Source organism: Sebastes fasciatus, chromosome 10 (assembly GCF_043250625.1).
Source record: "Sebastes fasciatus isolate fSebFas1 chromosome 10, fSebFas1.pri, whole genome shotgun sequence".
NCBI lineage: Eukaryota > Metazoa > Chordata > Actinopteri > Perciformes > Sebastidae > Sebastes > Sebastes fasciatus.
In genome coordinates this window covers 21,905,015-21,920,473 of record NC_133804.1, presented here as the reverse complement: position 1 = coordinate 21,920,473, position 15,459 = coordinate 21,905,015, and the positions used below count along the sequence as shown (strand labels likewise).

Sequence of the window (15,459 nt, the reverse complement as noted above, 5' to 3'; positions counted from 1 at the left end):
GTGGATTAATCTGCTGCTGAAAATAGTCCCCAACAAATGCACTATTTCCTCCTGTTTGTTTGTTAAACACTACGGTGACCAGCTGTTTTAGAAACTGTCTTAGCCTTTCATAACATTGCCAGTTTTATCTGTTTATCATTTATAAAAAAATAGATATTGGTCGCAGTCTGAAATGGAGATACTGACTATCACAAGGAGGAAACCTGAAGAAAACATGCAAAGGAATGTTGACGTTAGAGTTCTCAGTTTCACTGCACGTCTTCTTCTCTGCTGGAGGACTAACAGGATGAAAACCTGTAGCTGAGCGGGCGTGCAGTAACATGGGAATGAATCTTGTTTCATGCAAGGCTGATCCGTGAAACTGAGAAAATTAAAATGTTGGGGGTAGCCGGTCCCACGTTGTCGTGGTGACACATTCGTTTTCTGAGTCTCAGGCACCAAAATTAATTACTGCTGTCACATGGAGGGAATGAATCTCCGCACAAGAAAACTTCCCCCTGAAATTAATGGAAAAACTATTTCATAACTGATAGGAAGCATTACTGAAATTAAAGACTTTTAAAATGAGATATCTACCATTGGACCAATAAGACACATTCTCAGACATTATTACTCCTCCGCTCCACCAAATAGAACTCAATATATGCTGTTAGTTAAAATTAGGGATGTAATCATCTGTGTTTCAAAATAAATTGAACCAATTAGAGATGCCACCAATGGTTATTTTAATATCAATCAATCTATTATTTTTCAATTAGTCAATACATTGTGCAGCCTGTAAAATGTCAATAATAATAAGGGAAAGCAAAGCTGGTCTTAGCGCTGCTAATTTGTGAATTTTTGACGCTTTCAACTGAAAATAGTTGGTAGTTCTACTTTATATCTGAGTTAAAAATGATTAATATTATAATCAATTTAGCACTTAAATCCATACAAAGCCTTACAATAACTAAAAACTACAACAATTTCACTATTACGTCCATTTAGTAGCTGTTTCTGGAGCTTTCGATCATATCACATTGGCTTGAATTTGCATAGTTGTAGGATAAATTATGAACGTTTTTAAGCCAACATGGATGACTGATGATACTTCCGTTGCTCAAAAAACTCAAACTCTGTCTGCTGCTGAAAACCATGTGATACAGTCGAAAGCCCCAGAACAGATAAATGGATCTTGTTGTGTTTTCAAGGTTAAGAATTAACTTTGAATCACCAATATTCTCGATTGTTCATCTTAAACACACCATTTTCTAACAGGTAACTTTAGCCAGGAGATGTCAAGATCTCAAGGATCCTTCAAATTCAACTGAGGACTGAGTCCTTCGTTCAGAGAGATTTTCAAGGATGCATGTGTGTATCCTCCGAACTCCTAAAACACCCACAATCCTATGTACAAGACGCATTTCCTATATAATATGCTAGTAAACTTTCAGTTATTTCACCCCAGCAGTCCGCCAAAATATGTTTATGAACAAGTTTGAGGTGAGAAATTGCCAATCCAGCTGCTGTCTACAAGTCCTAATTTCAAATATGTTCCAACTTTCGTCGCTCAGTGACTCGTTCAGCAAGCGACTAATAGTCCAAAGAGTCCGGCAACGGCAGAGAGAGACCACGGGGAAAAATAGCGATAGAGCCAGCATATTTGCACATCTACATCAGTGAATTAAGGATTTATTTCCACCAAACCAGATTTGGTAATTGTTGGAAAGACTATCCAAGTTGGTTCTGATGAGCTTCATTTGTTTCTGCTGAGTTTGAAAGAAGTTTTACAATCGGCAAGGTAAAATTACAAGTACGGTGGCTCTGAGGAGACCATATTAATTATATGTTTTGTACGTTTATAAATTATAATTGTCCAAATCGCTGTTGATTTTATTATTTTCTAATAGGCCTACATGTTTTGAATTTGTGTATATTGATTTGAGGAATGCAAAATACTCCTACTCCAAATAATCCTACTAGAAATTGTAATGTACTGAATTGTTAAATAAAGTAAAAAAACATCCCTGACTACTACTAATTCCCATAATGCTCTAGTTGCAATGATGTATGGCTGCTTTGTGATATGTTGTGGTACTCAGGGAGCTTGTTATCTCTCAGAGGACTTTGAAGGTGTTTCTCAGATAGTACAAGTTAATAACTGCTTGCGAAAAAAAACCCATCATCCATCACCGCTGTCATCATAATCTCTAAATCACTGAATGTTATGTTCAAGAGTGTTCATTTCAGTAAAAAAAAACAGCTCCAGCTCCAGTTTCATTTCTGCAGAGTTGGAGCTGTCAGCAGGTTGTCATGACGTGCAGGAGGTGATTTGGCTGCACACGCTCCGTCCTTCTGTTCTGCTCTAACAGGACACCCGCTGCTACAACACACACGTCCAGTCGGCCTGATGTACAAAATACAGTTTGCCGCGTCTGCACATCGTTAGTCCCTGACAGGATGCTGAATATGTATTACACACATGATGTAGCCTCCACAGATGTCCCACTTTCCCAGAAAGAAGATTCAGCTCTGTGGTTTCCTGTCCGCTGCATCCTGACACCTAAACGCCAAATGCTGACCAAAAAAAAAAAAAAAAGCGCCTTGCTTTATACTCCAAAATGGAGTTGAGCCTCCAACCCTGCAGGTGATTTTGTGCTTCCACTACAAGTAGATTATATGGAAAATCACATATTACTAATGCAGGACAGATGCTGAATTTGATGACCTCAACAATGACTGACATACTGTGATTTTTCAGAATGGTGACAAATAAATTAAATGCGCAAAGTTTGGAAAAGACAAAACAACAATATAACTAATTTCGATGGACAGTTACCTTCTACAAACAAGCAAAATAGTCTGTAATCTAAAGAAATCTGCCAGGATCTAATCAGCTGCACATCTTCCAGGGGGTAAACAAAAATGGCTTAATTCGTCATTACTTCTATTTGCATCTCCAGCTTGTGACCAAGTTTGCCAGCGGCCCAAATCAGCAGGCAAAACTACAGTTACTAATTTCCTTGTCTTCTTCTTATGGATTTTTTAAAAAACATATTTAAAGTGTATGTAGATTTTAGCATTTTTTATAGGGCTGCCCTTTCTTAGTAGCCGACTAATCGGTCGTTGTGGTCTTGGTCGACTAAGATTTCTTTAATCGATTAGTTGCTTTTTATGCTTTTTTTCATGCTGAATGACTTATTAAAAAAATATTTAAAGTGGTGCTTTTGTGTGATTCTTTGGGGAGAAACTCAGTTTTACAGATCTGTCGATTAAATCAACTAATCGATGAATCAACTAAGACGTTTTTTTGTCCGAGGAACATATTCATGTGATATTTTTTTCTGTATTACATTCTGTATTTTATGGTTAAGTCGTGCAAGACAAATTAATGAAGTTAGAATTTAAAGTCTACGGACCAAATATGCCAGCTGTCCTTGCCTTCCAAAATGAAACATATGAGTGTTCTCACAGCAGTTAGACATTATGTAAAAGTGTGTTTCAGAACCATTATAATGTCCACTGCAAAAATGATATCCTCATATGATTTGCCATCCGTATGAGTTTGGTTTCCTCTTTACAGTATTTGAGAGAAAACTAACTTCCCAAATACATGACGCATTTTGTACTAGGATTCTTGAAATTAAAGAATCATAGATTTCCCATTTGATATAGTCCTCGCATGCATAAATGGGAACACATATCAGCTCAGAGCGAGCCCCGCATTTTCCTTTTGAAGCGCAGCAGGAGATTTGACTACATGTGAATCTGGTCGTCCAATCTCAAAAACTTCACTTTCATCTCGGAGGAGACGCGGCCATTGGTCACGACTCCTCCTCGCGAGCTGCTCCAATGTTGAGCGATAAACATCAAAAAACAGAGTAAACAACATTTACAAGACCCACTTTCTCCATCTCCCCTCGGGACGGTTTAATATCCCGAGCCGCCTCGTAGCCTCCGAGATCAAGCTGATCAACGGAGGGTTCATTCTGATGTTGTCAAGTTAACAAATGAGAGCGGCAGAGGGGGAGCGGAGAGGTTCATCCCTTTTCTGACGATATTTATAAAGGGCCAATCTCACTCCTCCTCCTGCTGGACATGAAGGTGAAAACTGAGGTTGATAACGGATTAGACTCGCTGCTGGAATACTAACAGGCTGAGTAGATTACCATGGCTGCTGCGTCTCATTCTCATTCGCACCTGAGCAGAGGCAATAAAAGCGAAGAGGAGGATGCACCGGCAGGCTAAAAGGTTTGTCGGCTGAAGGCGGCTATAACTCTGAGAGCCTTGAATGGGATGTCTCGGAGATACAAAAAAAACGAGGGAGGAAGTAGAGCTCTGGAGGAAATAAAAACCTCCAACTCTGATGCAATAAGAGCGCTGAAGATGAAGGTCTTTGGAATGCAATAAACAGGAAGTCAGAGCAGTCACTTTCTATCCTCCATCATAGTTTCAATATAACCTCCAGACATATTACCGTTCTCCTTCCTCTTCTGCTGTGACTCCAAACTTTTTCTATTACTGTTAAATCTTTTTTAAATGACCGTTGAACAGTTATACTCCACTAATATCAACTGCACTGTGTTTTTTACAGCTCCTGAAAGTTAATTCTATTGTTGCACTTTTAATGAAATAGTCTGGATATGAGCAGGAGACTTTAATTTGTATTCATGCTGCGGTAATCACTTTAATAAACCACAGTTGGAATGTGAAACCTCACACTTCCTCCCGCTCACCGTATGCTGTACAGCACGTTGCCGTTTTTAGAGATGCGCAGCAGCTTGTTGTCGGTGGTGACCTCGTGGAAGTTGGCCCCCTTCTCGTTGGCGAAGAACAAGTCAGGTTTCCAGATGGAGTCCAACATAGAGGGGTCGAGGTCCAGCGAGTCGTCGGGGTACTCGCTGTAGGCCAGCCGAGGGTCGTTCCACTGCTGTCTCAAGAAGATGTTCACTCTGTAGTCCTGAGAGGAGACAGAAAGGGAGAGACGGTGTGGAGATGTTATAGATCTGTTCTGCAGTTATGGATGGATGGTTGAGAAAAATAAAATGATGATGTTTAGTGATGATGGTGAGCAGCATTATAGAGAAGAAGAAAAAAGGAGGACAATTTCTACACCCACAGGAGCAGGAAACAGACCAGAAACCAATGCAGCAGACACATGGTGTCTAGTTTTAGTTAAAAGTGGGGGTGCAAGATTAGTGACTGGCTATAGGGGAGGTATGGCAAGAAAGTTTTATTTTAATTAACACCTGAAAGTGCCATTATAGCGCTAATAGGAGAGAGGACTTCCTATGATTTCTTGTAAAATAAAAGTGGTTTTTATTTAGGATGAAAAGCTTCAAAGTGCCGGTTTACAACCGCAGCGTATGTCTGGACCTATTTCTCCGGACATTGTTTTGAGTTCATGAGAAAACGGCTAAGGTAACGATGGGAAATGCAATTTTTAATTCATATACTACATATGAAAAAGCCAGATATGACATGTTTTTATCCAAACAAGCTCAAATGTTTTATTAGTATTATTCTTCTTTTTTTAATCATGGTTTTTATTGTTTCCTTAAGGAAAATTACTACAACAACCTAAATAATATGCACATACAATAACATATCGTAACTGTAAATTGAAAAACAAAGTATTCAAAAACAAGGGAGGATAAAAAAATAAATAAATAAGAAACAAAAATAATAATAGTAAAAATATAAATAAATATAAATAAATAAAAGAATTACATAAATTCACATACCAGATTCCCAGAACCTACTGTATATCTCTGTGGCCCCCACAAACTAGCTCTAATATTTAATAACAGTTGTATGATCAAAAATTGTGAATGCAAGAAACACACACTTGCTCCCCCAAGTCTGGTAGTGAGGGTGCAGCTGCAGCTTGCTCCTTTGCTCAGGCACCAATGAGCAGCTACACAGATGAACAGTTTTCTTGATTGTAAAATCTCATATTCTACCCTCACTATCATCACTGCTGCTCTCTCCACGTTCGACTACTACGGCTGCATTCTCTGGAGGTCCAGAGTCTCTCTGAAGCAGACGAGGCACGTTGGAGGGAAATTGATTTGGCAGAGAAAAATAAATTACAACGAACCAGCGAAAGTCATAAAGCATAAATCCCAGAAACACCTTGAACAGAAGAATGTAAAATGTATCCGCAGGGAGAAGTTCCCTTTAAAAAGAAAAGGGAAAGAGGAGGAAAAAAAAGGCTCATCAGGGGTCACTGCACTGCTGACTCGAGATGCTGTAGCTCCATACGGAGGAATTTATCGACAGATACCGGCAGACGTAGAGATGGAGTGATGGACAGGATATTACGGTTGGACGAGCAGGTGGTTATGGGTCTTCATCCATATGTCATTTTCTCCTTTATGTGACTGTAAGAGATTTTACTGATCAGGGTGAGTTGTGGCCCGGAGCCATATATCTGAGATCTTTTTCCGTGCCTGTGAGTCAGTGTGCATGCAGCCTCAGATCCTCCGTAGCCTTTAAAAGGCTACAGCCGACTCGGCCTTTAGCAGCTTTTACTTTCTATTCTTATTTCTGTTCTTGTTCTTGGAGGCTTGTGTCCGCTGTGGTTTGATTGATAAAGCACTTTTTAAGGTGTGGTTTTAAAGAGCTATTTTTTACCCCTCCACCCCCGCAACAGTAAAACCACACAAAAGAGGGAAGTTTCCAGAAATAGAGGGATGCACAGACAGGCAGATGGATGTGTGGAGAGTTGGCCTGGTACAAAGCTGGACGGCAGCTGAAGGTCATGGAGTTTCTGCTCCCTCTTTAGTCTTACACAGGGAGATGGAGAGATACAGTGGAAGACAGTCAGAGGGAAAGATGAACAGGAGATAGAGGACAGTCAGACGGGAAAGATGAACAGGGGATTCATTCGTCAAAGAGCCTTCAAAGATGAGATAATAGCGAGTGCTTCTGTTCAGTTTCGGGGTTGTTTTTGTGATGAAGACGATGGATTTCTAAGAAACAAAGGATAAAGCCTTTCCTTTGTGACTTTAAACATATCCAGAATCAACTACAGTACACGAGTGTGTGGCCATGGTTTGTTGTTGTTGGGCAATTTCATGTCCTTCCTCATCGACAAATGCTGTCTTATTTTCTGTCTTAAATCTCGCATGAGGGCAGGAATCCTTGGTGCTGTTTGCAAAACATCTACAGACCATCTTAAGAGTGAACTGAAAAGACTGAAACTAAATGAATGAATGAATGAACGTAAAAAAACAACAAAAAAAAAACATCTGGTGATAGTTTGACAGGACACATGAGCAGCATATTGGGACATGATTCACCAGCACGTTCTCATTTCCAGGGCGTCAAATACCGATGCTTTGTCATGGCCGTCGTCATGACGTTCAATACAGATGCACAAGGCACCCTTTAGTGCTGATGCAACAACACAGAGCTTTCATCCAGGGGAAACTAAATATTAGAAATGAACAAGAAAACCGACAAAATATAGCATCTGTTGATAGTTTGACGGTCACATTAGCAGCACGTTGGAACACGTTTCTCAAACACAGTGGATACAGAATTTAAGTCAGGTGTTTAAAAACTGACATACTCCATCATTTCATATGAAGAAAAACCCTTTTTGTTTGGGTTGTTTTTGAGTTTGTTTGGTACGGGCCACTGATATATTTTGTTCATGCCTTCACATATTTTCATTCATGAATCCCACAAGACTTCTTAATCCAAGTAGCACGAACCCTAAACCTAACCGAATCTGTGAGTATAAAGGTTTAGTGAATAAAGCCTTCTGTCTATTACCCTGAATAATGTAAAACAGCGTATTTTAGACTGCAGTCAAAATGTTTGATTTTTGACTCAGCGGAAGCTGATCTTTGCTTTACTGATCGGAATCAAACATTCACAGATTCAGAGTTCAGTCTCGGTTTTAAAAGGTTTCATCCAGCTAGAATCTGAGCCAATGGAGGTTAAATCCAGACCGCAGCGGGGAGATGAACCTCCACCACATGCGGCTTTAAAACCTCCAGCCTCCGCCGTTTAACCGAAAGATCAATACATCTACAGGTCTGACTGTGTGGGTGCCTGCACAAATGTGTGTATTCCTGCACTTCTACTATTGCAAGGATCAATTTGTGTTTTAGAGTGAGAACAAGTTTTGCAAATATGGGGATTTGGGGGGAAAATGACCTTGAAAATTACTCATATCAGATTTTTTTTTATAGTTTTGGCTGGCCTGCCCTGACAAAATATATAAAAATATATTTTTTAGGATACGGTACATTGAATGTTTTGTATGGCAACCACAGACAATGTGTTTTTTAGTGCTGTTATGGCATTTAAATTGAATAAATGATGTGTTTATTGGTCAAATAAGACACATTTTCAGTTTTCTCATCATAAATATTTGACTTAAATGAATGATAAAGAACACTAAATGAAACTGGGCAATCTAAGTCAGTGTAACTTTCAACATTGTCAGAAATTACTCTCAAAACAGCGAGAGGTCACCTGTCAAGCGTTAAAACAAAAGGACTAATTGTGACATTTTGTGGTCTCCTCCATCATCACCTCTAATGGTTGTTTTGAGGGTTAGAACTAGCGTTATGTTAATGTTAGGCTTGAAATTAAGAGTCAATCCAGGTAGAAGTGTTAACTGTTGATCCTTCAGAGCTTTATTTTATAACCTTCACCGCCCGCTTTCCATTCCCTGCTTCACAGTCTGAGATGGAGTGTCTTTATTCAGCGAGGGGTGGCATTTAGCTCGCCCCTCCATCCCCCTAATTGTCAATTATTCTCAGAATATGGAGCTCGGCCACTCCGGCCAGGCTGGAGCCATCATTAAACTACGTGGCGTAGCAGAAATGCATCGCAGGGACGAGGCACGGCCATGCCAGCAGCCCCAGCGGGTGGCATTTAGAGGAGCAATCAGCCACACTCCTGCATGTGTGTGTGTGTGTGTGAAATACAGTCACATGGCAATCAGCCTCAGTGAGACCCTTTGCCGTTTATCACTGCTGATTAGACGGAATATCTCACATGAAACAAATGAGCATGACCTTTCGAGAAGGAGTCGCCTTTTCTTCTGCTTGAGAATATGATAAATAACCTGAAATGGCGCGGAGATGAGGGGCGCCTGTCGATGGAGAGAGGGAACGAGGGAATACAGAGGAGAGGAGCGGGCCCACGCCATGATCATCAGTCATACACCCGCCCGCGGTTTGACACCGGCTTGGAAAGAGCAAAAGTTGAGAGGAAGTGGCCTTTACCGACGTGAGCTCATGGGAAGGTGAATAAAGCACGCAACTTTTAAGGACGTTCGTGCGTCATGATAACGCATTTTAGGCTTTTTTTCTCGTGTCATTTCACGACACGTCGTTAACATGAAACGCTCGCAGTTATGTTTAGGCAACCCGGTCTCACAGGAATGCGTATAAATACAATGGCTGCCTTTACGGAGTTGCTAAAGGCAAAGATATTTATGAATTCAGTGGTCACACCAGTCTGTCTTTTTACACAGCTAATTGGTGTGATGTTGTTGAACCCTTCAGCATCTGTTCTTTATTCTTTATGTCTCCTTCAAGAAACTCCTGCATCCCGCAGCTACGCCTGTCTTACATCAGTACCATTCTACATAACTTGATGCTTCTATGATTCTTATATCCCACATTAATACTACTAATACCAATTTTACAAAAAATAACTGTTATAAGCAAACCAGAAAACATTATAAACTCAGGTTTAGTGATAGCAGACAATATATATAAACTGGGAAAAAAAAGTTTGGAAACTTGTATTGGGTTGATTATTTCTCTGTTGTTACAATGCTAATTGGTATTGTATTTTACATCGTTGGAAAGCCTGTTTATTTACCTTCACAATGATGTCCAACTTGTAAGGATCATGCATTTGTGGGATGAGCATCACAGCTGATTATGTGGGTAGCGCCCAAGAAAAATTTGCCAAAATGCTCTGCCAATGATAAAAAAACAGGCTTTCCAACGACGTAAAATACAATGCCAATAAGCATTGTAAAAACAGAGAAATAATCGACCAAACACAAGTTAACAAACTTTTTTCCCCAATTTATCTAGACAATATGAATTACAGATTACACCTTTAATTCATATTGTCAAGATACTGACATTAACTTTTGTACCCTTTCATTTACATTCAGATCACAGATTGTGTCTTTAATCCTTTTTTTGTCTAAATTTTATTCTTCTTAATTCTAAAATGTATTTGGCATGTTAGACCATCACCTCCAGTCTCTTCATCTTGGCCTTAAAGACACTGCCGTTCTAATACAATTATGTTTTATTTTGAAATCCCCTGCAAGCCAATCATGAAACAGTAGATTGTTACATGGAAAAAATTGTTCATCTTGTGAAAGTCGTTCGGTCCATAAAACCTCAGCTTCATGGGTCAGAGGCTCCTCATGGCTGCAGATGGATGCACATTTAGTGCATTAATAAACTGAGAGGGGGAATGGATGCAGCAGCATGAGGATGCAAATGACTGATTTCAGGGGATAATTTAAAATTGGAGTGAACGGACAACTAGTTTGAGGTTTATTAAAAAAGTGCTGCAGGTCGTCGGCATATGTGCAGTAAAAAGTGGGACTCCTACACCGTCCGTATAGGTTCATACTCCTGGTTTAATACCCTGACATGAGGCCATTGGACTGTTAAGTGCTACCTTGAAATTACCATCCACCACCGCCACGCTGCTATGAAACCATTAGCAGAGGAAATGCTGTACTTACACAATTCCGCACTCATTTCAGCATGTATTAAACTCAGGCAGTAAACCACGCATGAAAGACTGCAATCTTCCTCCTCCTCTTTCGTCTTCTTCCTCCTCCAACAACAACAAAAACTACAGAAACAGCAGCAGCTAGATTCTAATTCCACGCCTGTCATAACATCCTGCCGGCTCCCTGGATGCTGCTCAGGTAGGGAGGAGAGGTAGGAGGTTACGGAGGCTCACACATTATGGCGGCACATCTGCTCTGCTCAGACAACATTGCATTGAGAGAGAAAAAAGATGCTGTTTTCACTGTGTGGCCTCAAAATAAGCTCCGCCACCACCACCACGCAGCACCAGCAGCACTGTGGGATGTCAAACCAATTTATAACAGCAGCACTTCTCTCCGGATCTGGAGGTGATTTTGATAAATGAGACGTTTGACTGTAACGAGCACTGATGTAATTAACCCTGGTCTGTCAAAGCTGCAATATGATGCAAACGTTTATATAAAAATCACCTGTTACTTTAAACTATATCACACACTGAGGCTGCACATCACAGATTCAACCAGGGTGATGACATATCATTCATGTGTTAACACGGTTACTCTTATCAAAGAACAGGAAGTCATGTATCAAAACTGATCATTTTCACAAGGTGCCGATTGATCCGTGTCTTGCCAGACACCAACGCATTACTTGGAGCCTCACAAGATGGATTTTTATGTGATATGTGACATTGCGAGAATCAAGCTGCCGTGCAAAGTGAGCTGTTCCCACCGCCGCAGCCTACTACGCACTACGCATATTCAACTGGCATTTTATTGTGAAAGGTAAGAACAGAGGGAGTGGATCTGCTCTGCGTTTTCTTTGTCAAGGATGAAAAGAGTAATAAAGTTTTCTGTCCTGGCACAGACTACGGTACATTCAGCACAACGTGATTGATTGATGTCTTTATTCCAACCCAGTCGCCAGAAAAAATGTTGGCGTTGCAATCAATGGATACGTTGAATGGCGACATTTCTGAACCAAAAATATATTTCATAAATACGTTTCATATCAGCCTCGTATCACGCTGGCAGAAACGCACAGTGCCACGTGGTTAACGTTGTGAAAGGATTGGTTTGGTTTAGGCAACAAAACTACTTGTTAAGGTTAGAAAAAAGATCATGGTTTGTGTTTCAAATAATAATGTAACAACATAACAATGCAATAAAACTATAGTTAGGTTTAGAAACAAACTACATGTTTGGGATTAAAACTACAGTGTTTGTACAGTGAAAATGACACTGAACGTTGTGAACACGGGACACAAACGACCAGCTGATTGTAACGTGATGCACGGGACACAAACAGCGGCCTCATGGATGAAAGCCTTGTGTTTGTTGGACCCATCCACCTTTCCTCCCACCTGCCCAGTGTGTCTCTTTCACTCTTTAAACTACATCACTTGCTCCAACCAAATGCAAAAACGTCAGTGTATCCCTGGTTTGCAGAAACGTCCAATGCCAACATTTATTCCTGGCGACTGGGCTGTTTATTGCTGTGCAAAAGCTCAGAAAATTGACGCTTTTTCCGCCATGTAATATTTGCATTCTGTGTGAAAGTACTCATAACAAAAACAACAGTTAGAAAAATTAACCGCACAAAAAAACCCTGGGTGCGTAGAGGCCTTAAGAGTGACAAAGTCCACGTAGGGAGGAGGTCGGATGGATGGATGGGTCAAACAAACACAGGACTTTCACCCAGGAGACTGCTGTACGTGTCTCGTGTGAAAATAAAACTCAACGTTGACTTATCTTAACGTACCTAACTTGTGTACATAACTTAACCCAAACCATGATCTTCTCTAAACAAGTATCTTTGTTTCTATTCACAATGTTAACCACGTTTAAAACAGTGACCGTTTCACAATGCGCGGGTAGGTGTCGTTTGGCCCGTTTGAAGCATTAGAATGGTGATAACAACTGATAACGGACGTTTAATTGGCTGATAACGTTCAGAATGGGTGTCCCTTTAAGGGCGACTACAACCGCGATAGATGGAGAGGAGAGCATACCTGATATATCCAGGAAGAGAGCGGGATAAGGCTGGCAAATCATACTTTAAGTAACACAATGTAAAGCCTGTTCATAGAGCAGGAGAGGGAACGAATGAGCAGTGAGATAACTGAGTGTGTGTGTGGTAAAGTGGGGGGCGTGACAAAGGGAAATAAAGTGTTTGAGGTTTCCGTGTGTGAAGGATAAAGAGCCGGAGAGCTCTGTGGTGACAGAGTTACAGGACAGAATTTCACAAATAGTAGGATATTGCATAGTGTGTATCCTATACCAACTCTTACTATTTTGTAAATATAAAGAAGACACAATAAGAAGCATTTACATTGCTCATATTTAATAGCATTCTGGAGGAAAATTGGAGCATTATTTAATTGAATGAATTATTAAGTCAGAAGCAGAGAATGTTATTTTTTACTATGGTAATGCAGGTTATTGCACCCATTTTATTGGTGTATTTCATTTTGATAATCTATCCTTATTATAATGAGTGTCTTCAGATTATCACTAATAATAAATATGTACATTACATCAATCTGGTTCAGTGTGTGTGCGTTTGTGTGTGTGTGTTAGAGAGTCAAGCAGAACGTGGTGATCAAATGTTTGAGGTTCAAGTGTGTGTTTAACAGACAGAGAGACGTTTAGCGAGGCTGGTGTGAGTACAGGTCTGTTCTGAAAAGGAGAGGAAGGAAATAAGGGAGGGAGAAAACGAGTGGAAGAGAGGGATGAAGAGTCTGAGTGCGTGTCTGAGTGTGTGTGTGTGTGTGTGTGTGAAGGAGAGAGAAAGAGTGAGTGAGCCAGCGAGCGGGGAGAGCGCTGAAACAGGAATAAAGCCGTGTACCGCCGGGACTTCAACACGCACTGCGCCATTCTACCGACTCCATCTATCACTGTGCTCCGGCCCCAGCAGCACTGTGTATGTGTGTGTGTGTGTGTGTGTGCGTCGAGGATGGAGGGATATTGTATCCAAGCTTAAAGCGAGAGCCACACACTGCAACAAACATCATCCCTGCATCTAGGAAGCGTCCTCAGCTTCCTGCTCGCTCTGTGTCGCCTCTGGGGCTTTAGAATGGATTTTCTGGTTTGATAAAACCTGATGAATCCAATTATTTCACTACTTTGTTTTTGATTCTAATCCAGCCTTAAAGAGATTAGGGCAACAACACTGACTGTGGTCTTCAGTGGGCGAACTCAGTCTCAGCAGCCAGAAGTTCAGCTTGACAGACGTGTTGCTCTGTGTGACGGGCCAGCCGATTAGTCTCTTGACAGTGTTTTTCCCTAAACTTGACAATTTTTTTTTTTTGCCTAAACCTAAAGAAGTTGTAGTTTCGTTGCCTAAACCTAAAGAAGTTGTAGCTTTATTGCCTAAACCTAAATAAGTTGTAGTTTTCTTGCTTTAACCTGTTTGTATTTTTGCCTAAACCTAAAGAAGTTGTAGTTGTTTTGCCTAAACCTAAAGAAGTTGTAGTTTTATTGTCTAAACCTAAAGAAGTTGTAGTTTTGCTGCTTAAACCTAAAGAACCCTTTTTGTTTGGGTTCAAAACGTGATGTTTCATTTAGTTTTACAACATGTTAGAATGTGTTACTTTGAAGTTTCACTTTCACTTTTACAGTGTAGTAGGCGTAGTAGGCCCCTATTGACCCACATCTATGGTGCTTATAGTGACTGATAACGGCTATTTAATGGCCAGATAACTGTCAAATCGGGTGGGCGGGCTGTGAGGAACAGATGCTCCAATGACATCTGAGCAATTCAATCGCATTTACAAAAATCTATTTTTTTCACCGGGGTATATGGTTCGTACATCAGACAACATCCTGAAAGATCAGCGATTTGGACAAGAAAAAGTTTGAGAGAAAAAACTGGAAATCAAGGGGAAAAAAATGGGAGAAACCTCAGGAAAAGAAACGTCATTCAAAACCAAATTGCATGGCACTAGTGGTAGTCAGGAGATCATGAAAGTCATAAGGATACATTGTCTGGGAACCATGAATGTCTGTAAAAAAGTTTTGTGCCAACCCATCCTGTAGATGTTAAGATAATTGACCCACTGGTGGCGCTAAAGGAATAGTCTGGGTATCACCGAAGGCAGTAGGATTCATCATTTAGGGACCATGAATGTGTCAAAATTGTTGTTGAGATATTTCAATCTGGACAAAAGTGGTGGACCAACTGACAGACTGCCCAATATTGTCATCTCTAGAGCTGTGTTAAAATCCCTCAGGGTTGCATATCACATCTCCAATCTTTTTATTCCTGTCAGATTTTTTTTTCTTCCCTTGATCATCCCCATTCTTCCACCTTACTCCCTCCTTCCTTCTTCTCTCCATGTCTCCCTCCCTCCTCAGTTTCAACATGATCGATTCGGCTTCTGCGGGACGGAAAATCTGGAGTTTGTTCTGCATGACGAGGATCTGCAGCGGGCAGCAGTTTCAAAGTGTGTGAGTGTGTGTTAGTGTGTACTGGGAGGTTCAGATCGGGATATCCCCCCTTTCTCTAGAAATGCCTTTGTGTCTTCCTTTTTTCCTCCTTTTCATGTATTTCCTTCCTCCCCTCCTTCCATTTTTCCTCTTTTCTTTACTTGCTCTTCTGAATTCCCTCCATACACTTAACTCCATCTTTCTTTCTCTTCTCCTTTAGGGCTTCCTTCCTTCCTTCCTCCATCACCTTCTTCTTCATTGAGTTTAGTCTAAATAAA

General features: G+C 40.6%; 1 protein-coding gene across 4 annotated transcripts in view; it reads right to left on the bottom strand.

The window, feature by feature from the left end:
- Window positions 1-15,459, bottom strand: part of glra1 (glycine receptor, alpha 1) — a 122,258-nt gene that overhangs the window by 42,582 nt on the left and 64,217 nt on the right. For all 4 annotated transcript variants that reach the window (XM_074649009.1, XM_074649010.1, XM_074649007.1 and 1 more), the window contains one exon: window positions 4,716-4,939. In XM_074649009.1, the coding sequence (XP_074505110.1) occupies window positions 4,716-4,939 (224 nt within the window). The remainder of the gene's footprint in view (window positions 1-4,715; window positions 4,940-15,459) is intronic.